The sequence below is a fragment of the Equus asinus genome, chromosome 7 (assembly GCF_041296235.1).
Source record: "Equus asinus isolate D_3611 breed Donkey chromosome 7, EquAss-T2T_v2, whole genome shotgun sequence".
Lineage (NCBI taxonomy): Eukaryota > Metazoa > Chordata > Mammalia > Perissodactyla > Equidae > Equus > Equus asinus.
The window spans coordinates 95,069,586-95,092,074 of NC_091796.1; the positions used below are offsets into that span (position 1 = coordinate 95,069,586).

Here is a 22,489-nt window from a genome sequence, read left to right on the forward strand (position 1 = left end):
CAGCTGGCAAGCCATGCTGTGATAGGCATCCCACTTATAAAGTAGAGGAAGATGGGCACAGATGTTAGCTCAGGGCCAGTCTTCCTCAGCAAAAACAGGAGGATTGGCGGCTGATGTTAGCTCAGGGCTAATCTTCCTCAAAAGAAAAAAGTGTTAGACATGAAATTATTATAGGCTTATGTTTGTATGGAAGGAAGTGAAGGAATTTCTATGGTCGAACCCCAAAAGATAGAAGTGAAAAGTCTTGAGCCAGCCTTGATGGCCTAGCAGTTAAAGTTCGGGGCTCTCTACTTGCAAGACCCTGTTAATTTCCCAGTCCCAGAAGCACCCTCCCCCCACTCCCCCACCTCCCCTACCCCCCTGTCTGTTAGTTGCCCGTGCTGTCACAGCAGCTCAAGTAGAAGAACTAGAAGGACTTACACTAGAATATACTATTATGTAGCAGGGCTTTGGGAAGGAAAAAAATCTCCTTTCCACCCTGCCTGCTAGACACCCAGCTCTCCTGCTGGGAGTAACCAGTGTTACTATAATCCTATGTATCTGTCTTGAGATATTCTATAGATAAATAAGCAATTACATATTTTTGTCTTTACCTCCTCTTGTTACCTAGAAAGTGGTATGTTACATATACTTTTTCTTTTGAAGGTAATTCTTACTAAAGTAAATAAATTAAAATTTAAAAAAGAAAGTTCTACACTAAAACGATGTTCAATAAAAGGGAAGGAAATTATGGCTTTGGTGGTGCATTGACTAATATTTTCTTAGGGGTTAAGAAATTAGCCTGCTTTGATAGCTTGCTGAGCATCCACTATACCTCACTACCTAAATTACCGTCTTCTGCAAGAATCTAAATTGGATGAACGCCCCACCCCAGAGAGATGATGATGCCTGGCGGGAGGGGGTGGTGGGAGCCAGAGCTAGACAGGTGAAATCTCCTTTGTTCTGTGAATCCTCGCTGTGTGCTCTGCCTACTACGCTCAACAGCACCTCAGCTGCAGCAGCTTTTCAGCTACCAAAGAGTGAGAATTTAGGGGATAGATTCCCTTGGACATCAGAGAAATGATGGTGTTGGCAATATAGTTGTTCAAATGGACAAGACAATGGAGAAAAGTGTGTCAGCCTCAGTAGCAAAAGTAACTGCTAGGACTGTAATTCCCAAAACTGAGGACTTTTGATCCAAGGGCAGAGATGCCATGTGATGATATTCGTTGTTGAAAAAACTTGTCCATTCATCCCACATTTATTGCAAGCCAGATGCTACAAAGAGAAACATAAATAAGATGCATGGGCCTGTCTTCAAAGACGGCCCATGTGAGAAACAGGTGAATATATAATTCTAGTGGGCGAATGTACCAATGGGTGTATATGCTAAGTGGAGTGGTGATGCCTGGTTTGTCACTGTGATCAGCTTCTGGCTGAGTCTGGAAGGACAAATAAAAGTTCACTAAGCATTCACAGAAAAGAAGAGGAAAGCATTCCAGGTTGAAGGAAACCACCCCCAAACCCTCCCCCCTACCACCACTTGGAAAGGATATGAGACATCCGGAACGCTGCCCTGAGAGGAAGCTGGAGATGCTAGGAGGCCAGTGTTAGAGGACTCAGGGCTCCATGGAGTTAGGGTTAGTACTCAGGCTTCTCTGACTTCAAAACCAATGCTCTTTTTAGTCATCTCTCTTTGAAAGACAGCCCAGAGCCCCCTTAGCCAGCACTATGATTTACTGAAATCTAGTCCTCATTCAATCCCCTAGCACAAAACATGCCAATCCTCCTGAACTGGAGAACCCTTCCATGCTGGAGAGGAATTCTCATGATCTAGTTTAGTAGTTTCCAAGCTGAATGCCCCTAGTCTTGGGGCATCATCTTGATCATCTTCCTCTGGAAGCAATGTGGTTTGTGAAGCTGTGTCTTACAGGGAAGCACCAGAACACTGTCAGACCGGTGACCACCATGGTTTAGTGGAGTTGCCCCCTCTGTGATCGGGACACCGTAACTCCTGAGATCTAAATATGCAAGTTCTTAAGCAGCCTGCAAGTCTCTTTTTCCACAGTTTTAAAAGGATTGTCCTGAAAGTTAACTCCTTCTTGAATACATTTTAATATGTTTCCCTATACTGAATACATTTAATGAAAACATTTTTTATTCTTTATAAAATAGTCTTTCAATATTATCTGAATATGGACTAATTTTGTACCCTGTAATAGTAAACTATGTGTTTTCATTCTTAGTTCTGAAATGGTGGGTAGAGAAACAGAAATAATGTCCCGTCTTTTGGATTGTGAGTGTGATGAATGCAGGGACTCAGTCTTGCTTATCTTTGTGCTCTGGCTCCCAGCACAGTATCTGGCTCAGGGTAGGCATTTAATTTTTAATCAAGAAGCATAGTGCTGCTGTAAGCCAAACACAGTTTGAAATGCTTCTCCAACGTTAACTTATTTCATCCTCAAAATAACCCTGTAAAGGAGAAGCTGGTATCCTACTTGTGTCACACATGTGGAAACTGAGGCCCAGAGAGCATAAGCCACTTGCCTAAGGTCTCAGAGGCAGTAGCAGAGCTGGGATTCAAACCCAGACAGTCTGGCTCCAGTGTCCTTGTTCTCCGTCACTCAGCTCCACTGCCTCTCATCAATGTTGAATGAGTGCATGATCGTTGGATTTATCCATGATGAATGCTTTTGTAATTTAGGTCATTAGTTTATTTTATCCTACAGATATTTAATAAGTGCTTAATATGTGTCTAGCATCCTGAAAGAAACTGTGGAGAAATACAGACCTATAAGGAGTTTATAATTTTGTTAGAGAAGACAAACACACACACAGGCATACAACTAAAATGAACGTTACACAGAGTATATTGTGTATATACAGAGTATATACAAGTAGCTCTCACACAGATGCTAGAGGAATTCAGAAGAAAAAAACAAAGGATTATATGAGATGAGGGCCAGATGGCAGACAGACCCTAGGTGGCCCCATGATTCTTGCCCCTTCTGTTTATACCCTGTATAATCCCTTCTCCTTAAGTGAGGGCAGCACCTCTGACTTGCTTGTAGCTAACAAATATGGCTAAGATGAGGGATTTTCCAGATGTAATTAAGGCCCTAAATCAGTTGATTTGGGGGCCAGGCCCTAGTGGCCCTGACTTACTTAAGTGAAAGAAGCCTGGGCCTTCCCTGAGCTGAGAGACTCTCTTTGAGGGCTCCCTGAAGTGAGCAGCCGTGTTGGAGTAGCCCATGGCAAGGAGCTGTGTGCAACCTCTACAACTGGAGGGTAGCCTCCAGACAACAGCCAGGAAAAAGCTGGGGCTCTCACTCATAAAGCAGCCAAGAAATTAATTCTGCTAACAACCTAAACGAGATTAAAAGTGGCTTCTTCCTCAGTCAAGACCCCAGATGAGAACACAGCCTGCCTGACACCTCAGCGGCAGCCTTGTGAGACCCTGAGCAGAGGCCCCAGATAAACCGTGCTCAGATTGCTGACCCATGAAAAGCACAAGATGATAACCGTGTGTGTTTTAAGGAGCTAAGTGTGTGGTCATTAGTTATGCGGCAATCAATAAATAATAAAGTCCACTTCAGGAATTAGTGGATATAGGGGAGAACCGAAACTTCTCTCTATGCTTACTCTGATTCTAAGGTTTTGTGAACACTGACAGGGAGAACTAAGCTGCTCTTGATAGAAATAGGGACGTCAGGAGTAGAAACTAATCTAAATGGGGGAAGGGAAAGATGAAGACTTCAGTTTTGATGTGCTGAATTTGGAGAAAATACAAGTGGAATTTGGGAGTGGGGTTTAGATGAGAACTCAGGGCTAATGGAAAATTCGGTTATTATCAGCATAGAGGTGAGAGTTGAAGTCGTAAAAGAGTTCTCCAAAGAAGATGGTTCAGAGACAGAGGAGCAGGACGATGAGAATTAGATCTTGAGAAAAGACCACCGATGGGCCTGAGAGAAGGAAAGTAGAAACAGACCCAGGAGAACCAGGTAGTTCAGGAGTCAAAGAGAACTAGGATGGATTGGTTCTGTTGCGCTGGATATTCCATTTTCCCTCAAAGTGTAATTATAATGCAACCACTAGGAGGCGGTCTCTATTTAACATACAGGAAAACCGAGGACTCGAGACTTTAAACATCTAAACCAGTATCACACTAACGGTAAGTGAAGGCTGGATTCGAATTCGGATCTCACACCAAAGCAAGGGATCTATCCGCTGCACATTTAGTTGATCTTTATTTTCCAAAGGAGAGTAAAATGAATAAGTGCGGGCGAGGAAAAGGAAAGGCGAATTGCTCCCCAGGGGCCGGGAGAAGCCCAAAGACGGCGAAGGCGTCCGGACGCCTTTGCTCTCCCAGCCGGCAGCAGAGGTCGCCAGAGCGCAAGCTTCGCGGGCCCAGGTGTGCGCAGGCGCAGGCACCGGCGCAGGCGCGCTGGATTCGGCTCGCTCCGGAGTGCCGGGCCGGTGGGGGCGGGTCACGCAGAGCGCGCGGCCGGGAGCGGCGGAGCCTGTGGCGGTGAAGGTGGCGGCGGTGGGGCTGCGGGGAAGCGTTGCGCCGCGCAGTGCTGAGCCCGCCGGCCGCCGCGGAGCCATGGAGATCGGCACCGAGATCAGCCGCAAGATCCGGGTGAGGCCCGGGTCGGGCGGGGGCGGGAAGTCGGGCCTCGGCGGGCAGGCGGGCGTGCGGTTGTCAGGAGTAACGGGGACCGTGGGCCCGGCCTGTACGCCGCGGCCTGGTCGCCGCCGGGCGCTCCTGACGGGCCGTGGGGCCGGCGAGTGTCGCCGCCTCGGCCAGGCCGCCTCGGACCTGGGCGCAGACGCGGCCTCAGAGAGCGGGGCCGCGGCCGGAGAAGGAGCCGCCGGGAAACGGAAGGAGGCGTGGGGGGCCCAGCGGGAGCCGCGCGCCGCCGAGCAGTGAACCGCTGTCGGGACGCTGCTGGAGGGGGCGCCGCGGGCATGGGGAGGGGACCGCGGGGACGGCGAGGGACTGCAGGGACGGGGGAGGGAACCGGGAGATGGCGAGGTGGGAGGGGGCCGCGGCGACGAGGGAAGGGGACCGGGGGGCGGGGCCGCTGGGCGGGGAGGGGGTCGGGGCGCCTGCCCGCCGCTCCCCGGGGAGCCCAGGGGCAGGCGGTGCGCGCGCCCGCAAAGTTGCCTCTGTGCTGCAGAGTTGGTTTGTTTTCCAAGGGCCGCGTTTCTCACTCGCAACGTTTGTCTTTTTTTCCCACCCCCCTCAGAGTGCCATTAAGGGGAAATTGCAAGAATTAGGAGCTTATGTGGGTAAGTTCTTTTGTTGCTGTTAGCCTAGTAGAATTTAGAGTTTGCAGCTAATTGAATTCTAGTGAATGCATTTTTTCTGTCGTACTTTTGACTCTTGAGAGGCCCCCTTCTACTTTCAAATCTGATACTCGCTGGTGGTTGTTTTTCATTGAAAGCTCTGTATGCAACCATTTTTTTTTTAATCAAACCCCCTTCTAATAGAATGCTTTGAAATTGTTTAGCTTCCTTTGTTGAGGCTCTGTCATATTTTCCTTAATGTTTGTCCGATTTGTCTTTACTTTCCTCTTCATTTTTCAGAGTTATTATTTTGGATATTAATGCTTGGTGCTTTCTGGCTTGCCTCTGTCCTGGTTCAGTGAGTTTTATTTTCAGATCTCTCTTACCTCCTGACAGTAATGTGTCCATTTCCTCTTTATTCTTCTATAATTTATAATTTGAGTGTTTATTCTTGGCCAGGCACTGTGCTTAACTGTTGTGTATGCATTAGGTCATGATAATCCCCAGGAGAATGCTGGAACGCAAGCGGTAAAATCCCCAATTGTATGAGCAAGGAAACTGAGGCTAAGAGTGCTTACTTGAGCAGGGTTTTATGGATTGAGACCCTGGGTCTGTTTGGCTCCAAAGCTGGTGGTGCCTTCTACAAAAATAATAGCTACTACTTGAGATAGTAGTTCTCGAGGGGTGAGAGACCCCAAGGGTCTCTGAAGTCAAAACTGTTTACATATTAAAACTGACAGGTACTTGCCGTATTCACTGTGCTGACATTTGGATTGTACAAAGGTAGTCTTGGGTACCTTAGCCTGAATCAAGCTCTACGAGGAATCATCATAGTCTTCACCACCCTTCCACTTGCAGTTAAAAGAAACGCCAGTTTCACTTAGGAATGTAATTGATGAAGCATAAACATATTTTTTAAAACCCTGGCGCTTGACTACATCTTTTTGATATATGGCATGAGGAGATAGGAAGTACTCATAAAGTATTTCTGCGGTATACTGAAGCATGATAGGTTGTCTTGAGGGAAAGGATTTGTATGATTGAGTTGAGTACTGACTAGTAGCCACCTTTTTCATGAGCCATCAATTGTAACTTCTAAGAAGGACTGACAGGCTAGTTATGTACACTTGAGTATTCGGCAGACATTTGCTTGAAAAAGAGCTAAGTAAAAGAACTGGTAGACTTTGTTGCCAGTGACAAAAGTTGAGCTTTCAAATGAAAATCAGAATTTTGGAAAGTTTGTGTCTCCCTCCATGAACTTGGCAGCTTCCCAGTATTTAAATTTCCTATGAAATCAATGGAGATATTAGCAATTGATTCTTTATATTGTATAATGAAATGTATCAACATGTGAATGGTTTGTACAGCTCAGTGAACCAGTATTTTTTCAAATGACCAATGCATGATGTTACAGAATTATACAAGGTTAAAAGATCCCTTAAAAGTGCAGAATAGATCAATGGGTTTTCATGTAACAGAGTACAAAGGTCATTGATATAGTTTTAGTCTCCATATTCCTGCTGACCTTTAAAAAACTACCACTTGTAGAGTTTTGGTGTAGTATCATGGAAGAATATCCACATTAACTGAAGAGGCTATTAAAATACTCCTTTCTTTTCCAAGTGCATGTCTGTGTGAGAGCAGATTTTCTTCACATTCTTCAATTAGAGCAACGTGTCACAACAGATTAAATGCAGAAGCAGAAATTAGAATCCAGCTGTCTTCTTTTAAACCAGATGTTAAGGAGCTTTATAAAAATTTAACTTGTGATAGGTGTATTTTAAGTGGATAAACACTTTAAAATTCTCAGTTTTAATTTCTAGTATTGTAAATATCAATAGATATACTCTCAAAAATAAAAGTTTTTTGGGGTCATCAATAATTTTTAAGAGTGCAAAGGGGGCCCGAGACCAAATGTTTGAAAATTGCTAATTTACCACGTGCTGGGCACACTTTGTAGATTATTTGTTGTCAGGATTGTTGTAAGACTTTAACAGAAAATAAAATTGAGGCTCAGAGGTTATAGATGAAGCTGAACCAGGCTTGATTTATTCATCCAACACTTAATGGATGCTAGCTACGTCCCAGGAACTTGTTGGGGTCAAAAAAGAAATCCACAGAAAAGCTACAGTGAGAACTTTCTTAATTCTAGAGCATGAAAGCACAAACACATGTCCATTGGGTCTAAATTCAATCTTACTGATGTTTCCTAGCATTTAGCAAAGATCTGAAACCAAGGATTTTGAGCCTATTAAAAACCTGGTTACAAACTTAGCATAGTCCAATATGAAATATAATTGTACTAAAAATATATATTTTACAGTTTGCAAGATATTTTCATATAGTTCTATTTGTTTCTGAACACAGTGTTGGTGTGGGGGTGGCAGGTAATATTCCTCCTTTTACAAATAAAGAAATGGAGTTCTTGGGAGGGCTAAATTTAAGAGCTTGTCAATAGCAGGTTTAAGACCAAAGAACTCAAGTCTTCTGGGTTCTTGATGTTTCTGTTAACTTTATAATAGAAACTTGAATCAACAGATAAGAGTCACTCTTGTATGCTCCTCTAGAACTTCCCTGAAATCTCTCCCAGTGGTTAACATGCTAACACAGCTTCTCAACTTGTCTTTGCTTCTTGATTGGAAGTTTCTTGAGAGCAGAGACTTCATATTTGTTGTGTCCCAGTGGCCGAGCAGAGAGCCTGATTTTTTTCATAAATGTTGATTAAGTGGGTAAACAGGGGTCACCGTTAGACTTGATTTGAAATACAAGTATACATTATTAATTTATGTTTACAATTAGCTACCTACTTTTTTTATGTATATACATCATTGCCCTTCTGAAAAAGGTGACTTTCTAATCTCTTTGTGCTAGCAAGAGTCCTGGAAACCTTTAAGGCTATAGAAACAATTCTTTAATAAATGTTTGAGTATCTGTTTTCAGGGCATTGGGTGAGAAAGTCCTTTTTATTAAGAGTGATGAGGTCTCGTTTGTATGTTTGTTTGAAATGGAGCACTTTAGTGAAATGGCAGTTATAATTGAGAGCAGTCTTTCAGTAACATTTCAGAAGTATGAGCTTACAGAAACCTTCAAAATTTTTACTTTTTTCAGTATATGAAGTTGAGAAATCTATCATAATTCTGTAGGAATGTATCATGAACACATTAATTTTTTATTAGACACCTATTTCCTGTTTTGTGTCTACTGAGAAAACAATATGAATTTCTAACAGCTTTGTTCAGATTAAATTGGTATACAGTAAACTGCACATATTTAAAGTGTACAATTTGATGTTGACCTGTATATACCATAATCAAGCTTGAACATATCCATCACTGCCAAAATTTTCCTGGGGCTCTTTTGTATCCCTCCCTCTTTCCCTGCCCCCACCCTGTACCTAGGCAAACACTGATCTCATTTATGTAAAATTTTAGAAAATGCAAATTAATATACAGTGCTGGAAAGCATAGTCTGTTTTTATTACTGGCATTATGAAGGAGAAAAACTGTCAAGACTGCCAAAGCACTACAGCTTTTCTATTGGTTGACCTTTTGTGGGTTACCAGTGGCAGCCCATAGTAGGTATACTTTTCATAAATAAACTACCAGGCTTATTTACTAAAATTGTCAGAAAGCAGTGGGAGCCTTTTGATACTCTGCAAAGAAAATAGTAAATGACTGGCTACTTGTATCTCCTCACATCATATTACGTCTCCATCAAATATTCTGATCTCTCTTTCCATTTGTAGATTGGGCTTTTCAGTATATTTATGCTTTTCTTGAACTGAATTTTTATTTCTCCATGAAACAAACGTCTAATAGTAATTCTGAAATGAACCTTTCAGCCCACATAGAAATATTATAGGTATTTAAGGTATTAAGGAATCTAAAGGAATTCTTTTGGTGGGGATTAGAGTTCCTAATAAATGGCTTTTGCTTCCTTATCTTCTTATTGCAGTGGTTTTTGATTTTGGTCCTAGGCTTCACCCTCATAATCACTGTGTAGGAGGGTATGAGGATAAAACAATGAGTTGAGTTGAAATTATTTCACTGATCTTAAGATTGAATTTTTTAAATGATGTAGAATTTTTGGATGGTTTTAGTTTATTTGATGTTGCTGCAAGTTTGTTACCCTAATTAATTGAAATCTGTCTTTGCCAAGGATAAAGGTGTTCTCTTGAGAAATGAGTATCATTTTGAAACAAATAAACACAAAACTCAATTATCATTCTTGAGGAGTGTCCGTGTGCTTTCTGGAAGTTTTTCTGAAATTAATGAGCATTATTAAAAATTCAAGGAAATGATTGGATTCTCAAGTTTGATACTGTAATTCACAATATCTAGTTTTCTAAGTATTCGTTAGTCATTCCTAGTTCCTATTCCTCTAGTAATTGAAATACCTATGGAATGCAGAGAAAAAAAGCTATGCTTCCTTGTCCACCATAATTCCAATAGAGCCGAGCTACATCTATATTTTCAAGCACGTCAACTTTAAGTAGGAGAAAATGCTGAGGAAAACGTAAAAAAGTTTTTATATACTTTTCCTTTTAAATAGATGAAGAGCTTCCTGATTACATTATGGTGATGGTGGCCAACAAGAAAAGTCAGGACCAAATGACAGAGGACCTGTCCCTGTTTCTCGGGAACAACACAATTCGATTCACCGTATGGTATGTTTCTGAATATTTACCCCTCAGACCAAAGTTTGCCACAAGTCAGAGTACATCTTCTGTCTGAAAAGAGGTTCTTGATAGGAGAGTCAGATTCAGTATGGAGAGGCAGATTGTGATGAGAGCACAGCTTCTGGAGCCAGACTGCTGAGATTGAATCCTGGATCTGCCTCTTGGAATGGTGTCTCCATCTGTAAAATGGGAACAGTAAATCACCTTTGTATGATTGTTTGTGAGGATTAAATGAGCTAATACGCGTAATGTGCTTATAGCTGTGACTGGCCCATAGCAAGTCCTTAATCTATGTTAATTGTAGTTATTGTGTTTATTTTGTAAACTTCTGCATCTTATCATTCCTTCTCCCCCACCAAAACCAGTTACAGATGTTTTTTGGACTCAAAGACTTCCTAAATTAGTTTTTCTAATGAGTTAACTCTTAGGGGGCAGGGTTTTTTGACAAAATTTCAAGTCAGTTTTTTACAAATTTGCAACTTTTGGGGCCAGCCTCAGTGGCCTACTGGTTAAGTTTGGCATGTTCCTCTCCAGTGGCCCAGTTTCGGTTCTTAGGCATAGACCTACACCACTTGGCTGTCAGTGGCCATGCTCTGGTGGTGGCTCACGTACACAAAAGAGGAAGATTGGCAGTACATGTTAGTTCAGGGTGAATCTTCCTCAGCAAAAAAAATAAATAAATAAAACTGGCAACTTTTTGAAGTTTGGAATTTTAAAAGAGGCAACTCTGTGTTCAAATATGAATTACTGTTGTAATTTTCAATGTCCTTTTTCAAACTGCATATGCTTTTAGTTGAGAATACTGACTAAAAGCATAAGATTCAATTTAAGAAAGCAGGCCAAGTTCTGGTACCAGGTTTGAAGTAGAATGAGAACTGGGGGATAGTGATGTGGCTGAGAATAGAGCAGGAAATATTCATATAAGGGCCCTCATACTGGGAACCACCAGTTATAGCACAAGTTGATGATGGAGCAGAAGTTGAATGAGCAGGGGGGCCTGCTTAATTTGAATGACAAGAGACTGCGAGAATAGGGGGCACTAAGGAGGGATCTGAAGCTGGTTAACTTCTTGCCTTTAAACCAAAGTCTGTCTTGAAGGTGTTTCTGCCCCAGCAGGCAGTTGTTTGCTTTATAACTCTTGTGAGGCGTTCTTGAAATTCCACATAGCATCTGCCAGGTTTATATTACACAATTTTGAAGAACATTGAGTGCAGTGGTCAATCCTCAAATGTTTTGGTGCCTGCACTCCTGCAGTGTGGATGACCTAACCACTTGTTACAGTTTGTCCCCAGAATTTACAAAAAAGAGAGATAGAACATGGTACTTTAGACTGGGGAAATTACTGTTATCATGAGAACTTTTTTTTTTCAAGTCTTCATCAGTCCAGGTATTTGTTTTGTTTCATAGACGTTTTTTATGATCTAACTTTTGGTTCAATCTTTGGATCGCTTTGGGTTTGAGTCCCTAATATAACATGGAAGATTGATCTAGTAGATCCTTTCTCAGATAACTTGATGGAATACTTCACACAGATTTCTTACATAAACAGACTACTGACTCAATTTGAATTTAAAATCACATTAATTCAACTTTCTCTTCTTGCCATAAATTCAGTTCTTTCACATGTGCTGAAAGTGATGGTGTCTCTGTTTTGCCACTTTGCTTTCCCAAGTGTTCATTGACACCAGCCTCAAACAGACTATTCTGATTCTGTGGAGCTCTGTAATAATTGTGTCCTAGGGTACAGTGGCATGTGACTGGGTTCTGGTTGAAATATTATAATGAGATATTTCTGGTGTTTTCAGGAGGCCTGGCTTCTTGGAAGGATTGTAAGGCAAATTTGCCTTGTACGTAACTACTAAAATAGGTTATATTATAAGCAAGGTTGTGGCCCGTGCTTGTTTACCACATTAGTTTTGTAAATAACATAGTGAAGTGACACAGTATATTTTGAGATTATTTTTAAGTTTCTTTTATTTCCCAGAGTTAAGTTCCAAAACCATAAAAATAAAGTAGATTTAAACTGTGCTTAAACGATTGTAATAATGAGCTGTATTACGTTTGTGATATTTTATTTTCTTTTACCATAAGCTACATTGAGTCTTTAGTCCTTATGAAACAAAATGACATTCTTTGTAGATCAAGACTCTGTGATCAGATGATATCCCTGCCCTTATTGTTGCAGAGGCTAAATGTTGAAAATAGTGATGAAAAAATCGTATTTTTAATTGGCTTCTGCAGTATTCATGTAAAGCCTTTTTTAAAATGTGAAGCTTTAAGTTTATTCTAATACTGTTTATGCACTAAATACCGTTTTTTACCATGTATCTGAAGATTGATTCTATGATGTCATCAAGTTTAGAGTGACACTTGAAATAAAATGTTTCTTGCCTGAAGGAAGCTTTAATTTTTTTTTTCTTTTAGGCTTCATGGTGTATTAGATAAACTTCGCTCTGTTACAACTGGTAAGATTCATAAAAGTGGGTTTTTTGGAATTTGTTATAGCATGTGGTTGTATTATTTCTAAAGTGATATATACTTCTTTGGGGAAAAAACCTATAAATTTGAAAACAGTTCACTGGAACTTTTTTAGGAAGCACATATTTTTATGAATTTAAGAGCAATAAATTTAATATAACTGAAAGATAATTTTAAGGGAAGGGGAACTATACATTTTATCCTAAGGAAATAATTATAGGTGGGTGCCATGATTTAGCCATGATTTATGATTGAAAATTACTTAAAAGTTCAATAATAGTAAAGTGAATAAATGATTATATTGCTATGTATGGAATAATATCCGGCCATTAAAAACGTTGTGGAACAAAATGTATTGGTTTTAAGTTGGTGATGAGGACAGAGAAGGTTCAAAGTAATAAAAATAGCTTACAAGAACCATGTATTCTCCTTTCCAGATCCTTCCAGTCTAAAGTCTTCTGATACCAACATCTTTGATAATAACGTGCCTTCAAACAAGAGCAGTTTCAGTCGGGGAGATGAGAGAAGGCACGAAGCTGCAGTGCCACCCCTTGCAGTTTCTAGCACTAGACCTGAAAAAAGAGATTCTAGAGTTTCTGCAGGTTCTCAGGAGCAGAAAACCACTAGTGTTAGGTAAGAGTCCTGGGTAGACCTGCTGTAGACAGGTGGGTATGTGTGTGTGACATTTACTTTAGTTTTTATATCTTTAAATTACTGTTTTCAGAAACTGCTGGAGGCAGGGAGGTGGTCATGAGCAATTTTTTTTAAATAACTTTTGATCTTATCCTTTCATTATTTTATTTTTTAACTCAAACGTAATAAGTCAAAATTTAAAAAAAGAATGCAATTTCAAAGTAGTTTTTAATGGAATACGTAAAGGGAGTATCCAAACTTACTCATTAAAATTTAAATAAATATTCTTCGAAGTTTTAAAGATACTGCTCTAACTTGGTTGTAATACTTTGTGTGTACGTGTGTTTTTTAAAAAATAGACAGACTTATGATGATGGAGCTGCAACCCGACTAATGTCAACAGTGAAACCTCTGAGGGAGCCAGCACCCTCTGAAGATGTGATTGATATTAAGCCAGAACCAGATGATCTCATTGATGAAGATCTCAACTTTGTGCAGGAGAATCCCTTATCTCAGAAAAAACCTACAGTGACACTTACATATGGTTCTTCTCGCCCTTCTATTGAAATTTATCGACCACCTGCAAGTCGAAATGCAGATAGTGGTGCTCATTTAAACAGGTTACAGTTTCAACAGCAGCAAAACAGTATTCATGCTGTCAAGCAACTCGATATGCAGAACAGCCGGGTGTATGAAACAGGACGTTTGTGTGAACCAGAAGTGCTGAACAGCTTAGAAGAGACTTATAGTCCCTTCTTCAGAAACAACGCCGAAAAAATGAGTATTGAGGTTTGTATATACTTAGAAATTCTGGCTTGTTAGGCTGAAAGTTGGCAGTTCTTAATACTAAATGGTATGTGAAATAAGTAAATGTGTTTTGTAAGTTTATTTTAAACTGATTTTTTACTACTCAACATATTATCACCAGTCAGATTTTCCTCTTTGCAACTGGCTAGTATAGATGTTTTACATCTTATGTACTTTCCTGGGATGCCCACATTTGAGATAGCTTTAAGTTTACCTTATAATTTTGAGGGGATTTTAGGTCAACTTTAGATTTTTCATGGCTATTACTAGTAAACAACCAAGTAACTCCATTTTATTAGTTTCCTTAACAGTGCTGTATGCTGCTGTTTAAAATAAATATTAAAGCACTAGTTTTTATTTTAGCTAAAGCTTGGCTATTGGGGATAATATTTATATTTTTAAAAGAAACCAGGAAATAGCCCATAATTCTTAATATGATTGGCTTTTTCTTAAGAAGAAGAAAATATTCCATGGTAGAACTTTGTTGCTTTCTGAGACTAGGTAAGCATACATTTATCTGATTTCAGGAAGAAAACTTTCGGAAGAGAAAGTTGCCTGTGGTAAGTTCAGTTGTTAAAGTAAAAAAATTCAATCATGATGGAGAAGAGGAGGAGGAAGATGATGATTGTGGGTCCCGTACAGGAAGCATCTCCAGCAGTGTGTCAGTGCCAGCAAAGCCTGAAAGGAGGTACCTTTACATGTCTGTAAATTAATCTTTAATTGCCTAATGGAGTCTTCTGGGTGTCTTGAAGAGGATGTCATGAAAATAAAAATGTAGTAACATATAAGGCTTTTCCATTGGTTTTTGAGAAACACTTATATTGATGAAAGAAAAATTGCTTAAAATTGGAGAATATTGTAGAGAATATTAAAATGTGTAATACGAGAGTGGGGGAGTTGATCCAGATTCATTATTTTAAAAAGTTATAAGGTTCCAATCTAGTGGGCATTTCCTAAACACTGAAGCTGGTGTATTCCAAACCTAAGGGAAGGCTGCAGTAAAAACGATAATAGATGGCTAGCATGTAAAGAACTGAAATCTAAAATTTAATCAAAATACCTTTCTTAACTTCTTTAGACCTTCACTTCCACCTTCTAAACAAGCTAACAAGAATCTAATTTTGAAGGCTATTTCTGAAGCTCAAGAATCTGTTACAAAAACAACTAACTATTCTACAGGTAACTTAAATGTATTATGTTACTTTAAGTAAGATTTCTGTAACTCTTGTGTAAGCTAGAAATGATGCTCCCCAGGTTGTGGCAAAATGAAGGCGTCTGCTAGATGTCAAGACTAACATGAGGTTTGGAGAAGAATGGTTTTAAAAGGAGATTTGACCAGTTGGAGAAACTTTCAGTGGAATTTAGATGCCGCCTCAGCATGGCCTGATGAGTAGTGCCATGTCCACACCCAGGATCTGAACCAGCGAAACCCAGGCCACTGAAGCAGGGCGCGTGAACTTAACCACTCAGCCATGGGGCCAGCCCCTGGAATTTAGTTCTTTGAGCAACTGTAATGCCTTTTACTCCTTTCCAATGTGTGTGAAACATATAATAAATAGAAATTTTAAAGGGAGTTTTAATAAAGATGGGACTTTCATATTTGTAGCATTAGAGTCACTATTGGATATGAATTTATGACGTATAAAAAGCAAAATTGGATAACACTGAGAGGCTGAACTTAGCAAAATTTGTCTAGTATATGAACAGGTTGGTTTCTTTCCTTTCAGTAGAACCCATAAATAGAATATAAGGTGGAGAATTGACTTACTTGTGAAGTTCCTGCCCCAGTCCTAGTCGAAGTACTAAATCATTTTGAGAGAATATAGAAGTATTACGTATTTTTAAAAAAAGGAGATGATGAGTCAGCTATAATTTGATCTTACAGAAGGCTCATGCTGAAATGCAAACCAAATGGTGGTGCCATATCGCCATTAAATTCTGTACACTGTGCCACACACGCTATAGCCAGTGTGTAAAAGTTTCTGTTAATAAGCTAATAACCCACTCTAAAAATTTCTGTTTTTACTTTTGATGGATTTGATGACCATTCTTTTAGCATTGTTCTGCTTTTCCATTCTCATTTAGTGACCCCTTCCTAAAGTGAAGTAAACTGTAAGCTATCAACTTTTAATCCTGATAGTCATCTGTCCCCTTGCCTCTCTTCATCCCTAATTTAACCTTGAACATAAAATTAAACAGGTTTTGGCATACACGATAAAGATTATCAGGCAAATGCCAACACTTGACCTAATGATTCATCTGTTTACCTTCCCTCTTTTCGTCTTGTCAGCAATATTTAGTGTTGAGAATGCTGAGACTTTTAGAGAATTTTACTCACTGTGACCTTTAAATTTTCTGTTCTTATAATAGTTGGAGATTTTGCAAGTTTTTTGAGCAGTGGCATTGAAACTAAAGTTACCTAGGTTATCTAAATTACAGTTTGAAATTGTTACAGGATCATGAAGCAGAACCTAAACTGCATTTGGTTAAAAATGGATGCATATGTGCTGCAGTGTTTTTATGGCATGTGGTTTAAAATGTATAGCCGCTGTTTACATACATAGGAGTATCTAAGTCAGGTACCTATCTCTTGGGAATATTGTAAGAAAGAGTGAGGTGATATCTATGAACTGTTTCAAACTCCTCGTGTTCTAACCCCACGCAGGCATTTATGTTTAATAGAACATATTCACTGTTGAGTTTTGGTATATTACTGCATTTGCTTTTCCGGTTTTTTTTTTTGCATTTTATGTAAAAGTCTCACAGAAACAGACACTTCCAGTTGCTCCCAGAACTCGAACTTCTCAAGAAGAATTGCTAGCAGAAATGGTTCAGGGGCAAAGCAGAACTCCCAGAATAAGCCCCCCCATTAAAGAAGAGGAAATAAAGGGAGATAACATAGAAAAAAGTCAAGGTAATAATTTAAATCATATTTCATTCTCACTTTTTTCATGAGGCATTAAATATTTTGTAATGGGTGTTTATGAAATGTTAGGTGTTTATGAAATGTTAGTTATACTATGAGAAAAGTGCTCTTTAGGTCCAAAAATAGAATGAGAAGGTAACGTGAGGAAAGTTTATACTTAGATTTCGCAGAACTTTAAAAATCTTTTTATTACGGAAATTTTTAGTGTTCTCAAAAGTGGCAAGAACAGTGCGATGAATTCCTGTAAACTCAGTCACCCAGCCTTAATAATTATTAGTATTTTGCTGGTCTTTAGAAAGCTCCTACCTAAAGGTACACAGATATCTACGTTTTTCCTTTTCTTTTTGTTAATCTTACCCCTATTCTCTTGAACTTGAAATCATATCTTTAAGTCTCCCTTCTCTCCCCATCCTGTCTCTGTCACTTGCCAGATCTGCCTTAATGTCCCCGTGGCCCTACTTTATCCCCTGTGCCTAACATACTACAGTTAGCTTCCAGCTGATTTTTCTGCTTCCTTTCTCTCAGCCCCCCACCCCCAACTCCTACGCAGACACTCTTCTGTCTAAAGTGTGACTTTGCTCATGTGACTCCTCTGTGAGAGCATTTATAGTGTTCCCCCTGCCTTTGCCTTCAGAACTGATGCCATCAGCCTGGCCTTTAGGCAGCATCATTATCTGGCCCCTGGGCCTGCCCAGCCTTTCTCCACTGTTCTCCCACCTGATTATTCTGTTCCCATCAGGAAAGATTCTAGTTTCTTCTTTTTTTCTTCTACTAAGACCTTAATTGAAAAACCCCACCAAAACTGTATGCTTATCATGTTATTTCTAACATACTTTTCTAACACTGGAATACATTTTTTCATTCCTCCTCAGCTGTGTCCTTTAAATTGTTTCAGGTTCATCTCACGTTTGCTTATTTCATGACACATTATGATTCCATCCTTTATTTGTCTCTTCTCTTTTTTTTAAAAAAAAAATCTTTGACTGTAATGTGCAATTTGCCATGTCAGCATTATGTGCAATTCCAAGAAATGATGGGCCCAGGAACAGGAAAACCCCAAAACAGCCAGAAGGTACTAACTAGAAAGTGTAGGTGGGCCAGTTTGTGAAGAGCAACTGGAAAGTGGGATTTGAGCTTCAGTAAGGGTATAAGAATTGCAGTGGATTTAAGGCCATTAAACGGGTTTAAATCTATGATTTCGTAATGATATTTTTAAAATGTAAACCCTTAGTTGGTCACCTGGAGGATAATAGATACTAACTCATCATCTTGAAAACCAGATAAAATAATTGAGCTTTTAGCTGTCTTTCCTCTAAGAATGGTACCACTGGGTAACCAAGTGTAATAGGAGGAGTTAGCACTTATTTTTGTAAATAAAGATTTATCGGAACCATGCCATGCCCATTCACTTGTGTATTGTCTGAGGCTGCTTTTATACTACAACCACAGAGTTGAATAGTTGAAATAGACCAAATAGCCCAGACAACCTAAAATACAAAACATGTGTCAACACTTGATATAGTAGATGAGGGAAATTCTTAAAATTTTTGTAGCTGATAAGTGAACACAAAATGATAGAATTATAGTTATTTTATTTTATTTTCTTGCAACTCACAGTCAATTAATGAATCTAAGCCCTGGTCATTAGTGGCTACTAAACCATTTGTTTTTAAGTGAAAACCAGCCGTTTTGTGCTTCCTGATGAAAGAATAAAGCACTACCTTAGTCTTGCCAGAGGATTTGAACCTGCGTGATCAAGCCTTCAGTCTAGCGTTCAGCTTGCAGGAAGTGCAGAGGTCAGAGGAATATGTTGGTTGCTGCACTGTGAGCTTGCAGTAGACAAAGTACCATCTCTGGGACACTATATAGTTCAGACAGCAAGAGAATTCTAGATTAAAAGACTTAAAAGAGAAATTAAAATAAAAGGGTCCAGGTTAAGCTGTAGTGTCTAGGGAAGCACACTTGTGTGATAAAACCACAAAGAAACTCTAGGTATTACTATAAAAGGCATATTCATACTAGTGATTACTTTTGAAGAGGACTGATTAGGATGGAGCACATGGAGAGATTTCTGGGGTGGATGACACAATTCTGTTTTCTTGACCTGGATGGTGATTATAAAGGTGTTTTGCCCTATCAAAATTCAGTAAGCTATTGTTTTGTGTGGTTTTTTTATCATTGTTTTAAAATAAAAGGTTAAAAAATTTAAATGGCATTAAGTACCTCTTTTGATGAGGACTTTTACTGGTTTCATTGGTTCACAAGTGCAAGGTGACACTCTGCAAACAGCTATTCATTAATGTGCTTACTCAGTGTTTCATAGTTTTCTCTGACAAGTTTTTAAAAATCTAAATGTGTACATGTATTGGCCTGAGTTGTTGATAGTGTTCTTTCATCTCTTTTGCCTCTATTTTTACTGTCTTACTCACCTCACAATGTTTGTGCTTTTTCTCTTTTTGTCTTGGATTAATCTGTCACGAGAAATTTATTTTGCCAGTCTTTTCAGAGACTTAGCACAGCAACAGTAATCTGGCTTTATTGATTCTCTTTTGGTGTCTTTTTTTTCTTTCATTGATTTCTGCTCTTATTTTTACTATATTGGTCTGTATTTTTTCTTATTAATTTATCTTAGCCTGTCTTCTTAAGCTGTAAATTTCCCTTGATGTGTTGTTTTTGCTGCATATCACAAATTTTGATACATAATGTTTTCATTATTACTCTATCTTTAATTCCCATTACGATCTTCATCTTTGATCCGTGAGTTCCTTGGAAATGTTTTTAAGTATATGGAAGTTTTATTTATTTTTTTGTCTTACAATCTTTTTTGTTATATATGTTTGACTTAATTGCATTGTAGTCTGATAATGTGATCTGTATAATATTCTTTGAAAATTAAGACTTAATTTTGTACATCTTTCATGTGCATTTTGGAAGAAAGTGAACTCTAATTGTTGGATTGAGAATTCTGCATTTAGTAGATAAAGCTCTAAATTTATGTTGTTCAAATCTTGACCTTGCTAATTTTTGGTTGGCTTGACTTATCAATAATTGAGAGAAGGTCTTGAGATCGCCCATCAGGATGACAAATTTATTTTAATTTCTCTATACCTCTATCAGTTTTTGCTTCGTTTATTTTGAGGCTCTTAAACTAGGGTGCATATATAGTTAAAATTGTTAGATTTTCCTGATGGAATTGAACCTTTTATCTTTATCTATAACCCTCTCTACCAAATGATGTTTTTATCTTAAAGTCAGTTTTGTCTGATAGTGATATAGCCATTTAGTTAGTATTTGGCCCATATATCTGTTTTCCATGCCTTCGTTTTCACTTTTCTTTTGTTATGCTTTAGGCATGTATATCTTTTAAATAAAAAGCTAGATTGTGTTTTAATCCAATCTGAGTTTGCCTTTTATTGGAAAGTTTAAACCATTCACATTTATTATAATTATTGATGTAATTAGATTAGTTTCTGTCATCTTTTTTGGTTTGTATTTGCCTGCTTTTGATCTTTCTCCTCTTTTGCCTTTTTTAAGATTCATTAATTACTATTGCTATTGTTGCTGTACATTTTTTTTGCTAGTTTAAATTTAAACACTCCATTTCTGTTCTTTAGTGGTTACCCCTGAAATTTTACCATGCAGATTTAATTAAATATTCCAAAAGTTAATATTGTGACCCCATTCCCAAAGGGAAAATGGACTTTAGAATACCTTAGCTCCAGTCTTTACCCTCCTGACATACGTCGTTTCATTTTGGCCCTTTTAAAAATGCATAATTTGGGTACCACTGTTATTATTTTACCATATAAAATGGTACTGTTTATTCAGATTTACCAACATGTTTATTATTTTTTATTCTCACATCTCTTGAATGTTATTTGGGGATCATCATTTTCTAATATTTTGAAGTAGTTTTGAAGTATGTTCGTTGGAAGTTTCTTTAGAATAGGTATGTTGGTGGTAATTTCCCAAAAGTCTGTTTACCTGTAAGCCTTTTTATTTCTCCTTGTTATTGTGCAGTAGTTTTGCTGGATACCCAGGTCTAGGTTAACAACAGTTATTTGCATTGTATTATTCCATTGTCTTCTGGCTTCCATTGTTGTTGAGTCGACTTCTATCATTCTAATTATCTGTCGTTCCTTTGTAGGTGATCTGTCCTTTCTCTGGCTGCTTTCAAGATCTTCTCTTTGTCTTTGATGTTCTGCAGTTTCACTACGATGTATCTAGGCGTGGATTTCCTTTTATTTTTCCTATTTGGTATATGTTGCATAAAAATATATATACTTAAAATATTTTACATTATGAAATATATGCTCACCTTAGAAAATTTGGAAAAATAAAATTGTAATATCTGGTGATAGATTAGAAAATAACCCAATAGTATATAGAAAAATTTAAAATAAAAAGTAACATTCCCTGCTCATTCTTCTCCACCCTTTTTTTCCCCAGAGGCCACCACTTTTAAATGCTTCCATTTATGACTTTCTTTAATTTTCTCCATGTCTGTAATAATGTGCTTATACCACTGTTTAATTCACCAAGTGTAGATGGTATCTTTTGATTTTTGCTACAAAATGTCAGAATCTCTCACGTTTCCCTGCCTCCAAGCCTATATAGTAAAATCACTATTTTTAGTTCATTTATTAGTTAATTTTGTAATTTTAAGTAGTACACTAAATATCTGTTTCTTGTCTGATTAACTATATTTCAATGTATTTTAACTCTTCAATTTCAATGTATTTTGACTTCCAAAAGATAAAAGATGTTTATGTCCTTTAATTCTTGTATATCTTTTCTCACTCTCACCTTCTACACTTTGTCATCTCTACTTTTTATATTGTCAAAGATGAGCAAATTTACCTTTTGTTCTGTTTTCCTAGTTAAAACTACCATGCTTTGGAGGTTGACTCTGAAAGTTGAGAACCAATAAGCAGCGTTTACATTATTAAGACTATATGAATATTATAGGGCCAAATTTACGTTTTCTACAGTTCTTTGTTTAGGAGTTCCCTAGAGTTTATTTTTTCTGCTCTCATATAGTTTTTTGTTTTTCTTGTGTTCTTATTTCTTTTTTTTTCCTCTTCTTGCATTGCCTAACTGTGTTATAGCCTAAAAGTCTATCATTTTATAGTATTAAATCTTTGGGTTCTCATTTGTTCTTAGGTACCTTCCTCCTAGAGCCTCTGCCCTCTTTTGCTTTCTCACTGGTTACTCTCTAGGTCTGCTTCAAGGCTGTCCTCACAGGACTGCTCCTCCCCTGACTTTGCTCTGCATTTCCTGGATCCCACTTTGTCTTCTCAGTATAGTCCTCCATTTTGTCACCTCATCATGAAGAAACTAAGTATGGGAGGTAAATTTTCTGAGTGCTTAGAAGTCTACAGGTATCCTGGTACTCAGTTGATACTTTGGCTAGGTACAGAATTCTAAGTTGAAATCATTTTCCTCAAAACTTTGAAGGCATGGCTTCATTATCTTGAGGCTTTTATTGTTTATGCTGAGAAGTTGGTTACCTATGTGATACTTATTCCATTATAGAATACCTGGGCTTTTTTCACTAGAAATTTTTAGTGTTCACTAGAAATTTTCTCTGTGTTCCTGATGTCTGAAATTTACTGTGATAAGTCTAGGTGCTAGTTAGTTGCTTTTGGGCTGGATATCTTTTGCACCCTTTTAATTTTGAAAATCCATGCTTTCAGTTT

The 22,489-nt window shown here is 38.4% G+C and overlaps 1 protein-coding gene across 8 annotated transcripts in view; it reads left to right on the forward strand.

Annotated features, from left to right (window-relative positions):
- The first annotated feature begins 4,419 nt into the window (after window positions 1-4,419).
- ZC3H14 (zinc finger CCCH-type containing 14) overlaps window positions 4,420-22,489 on the forward strand; it is a 38,027-nt gene continuing 19,957 nt past the window's right edge. For all 8 annotated transcript variants that reach the window (XM_014845861.3, XM_014845863.3, XM_014845866.3 and 5 more), the window contains exons 1-9: window positions 4,420-4,618; window positions 5,229-5,271; window positions 9,820-9,934; window positions 12,371-12,411; window positions 12,862-13,057; window positions 13,417-13,846; window positions 14,392-14,552; window positions 14,943-15,043; window positions 16,623-16,778. In XM_014845861.3, coding sequence (XP_014701347.3) covers window positions 4,583-4,618; window positions 5,229-5,271; window positions 9,820-9,934; window positions 12,371-12,411; window positions 12,862-13,057; window positions 13,417-13,846; window positions 14,392-14,552; window positions 14,943-15,043; window positions 16,623-16,778 — 1,279 coding nt within the window. In that variant the 5' untranslated portion in view covers window positions 4,420-4,582. The remainder of the gene's footprint in view (window positions 4,619-5,228; window positions 5,272-9,819; window positions 9,935-12,370; window positions 12,412-12,861; window positions 13,058-13,416; window positions 13,847-14,391; window positions 14,553-14,942; window positions 15,044-16,622; window positions 16,779-22,489) is intronic.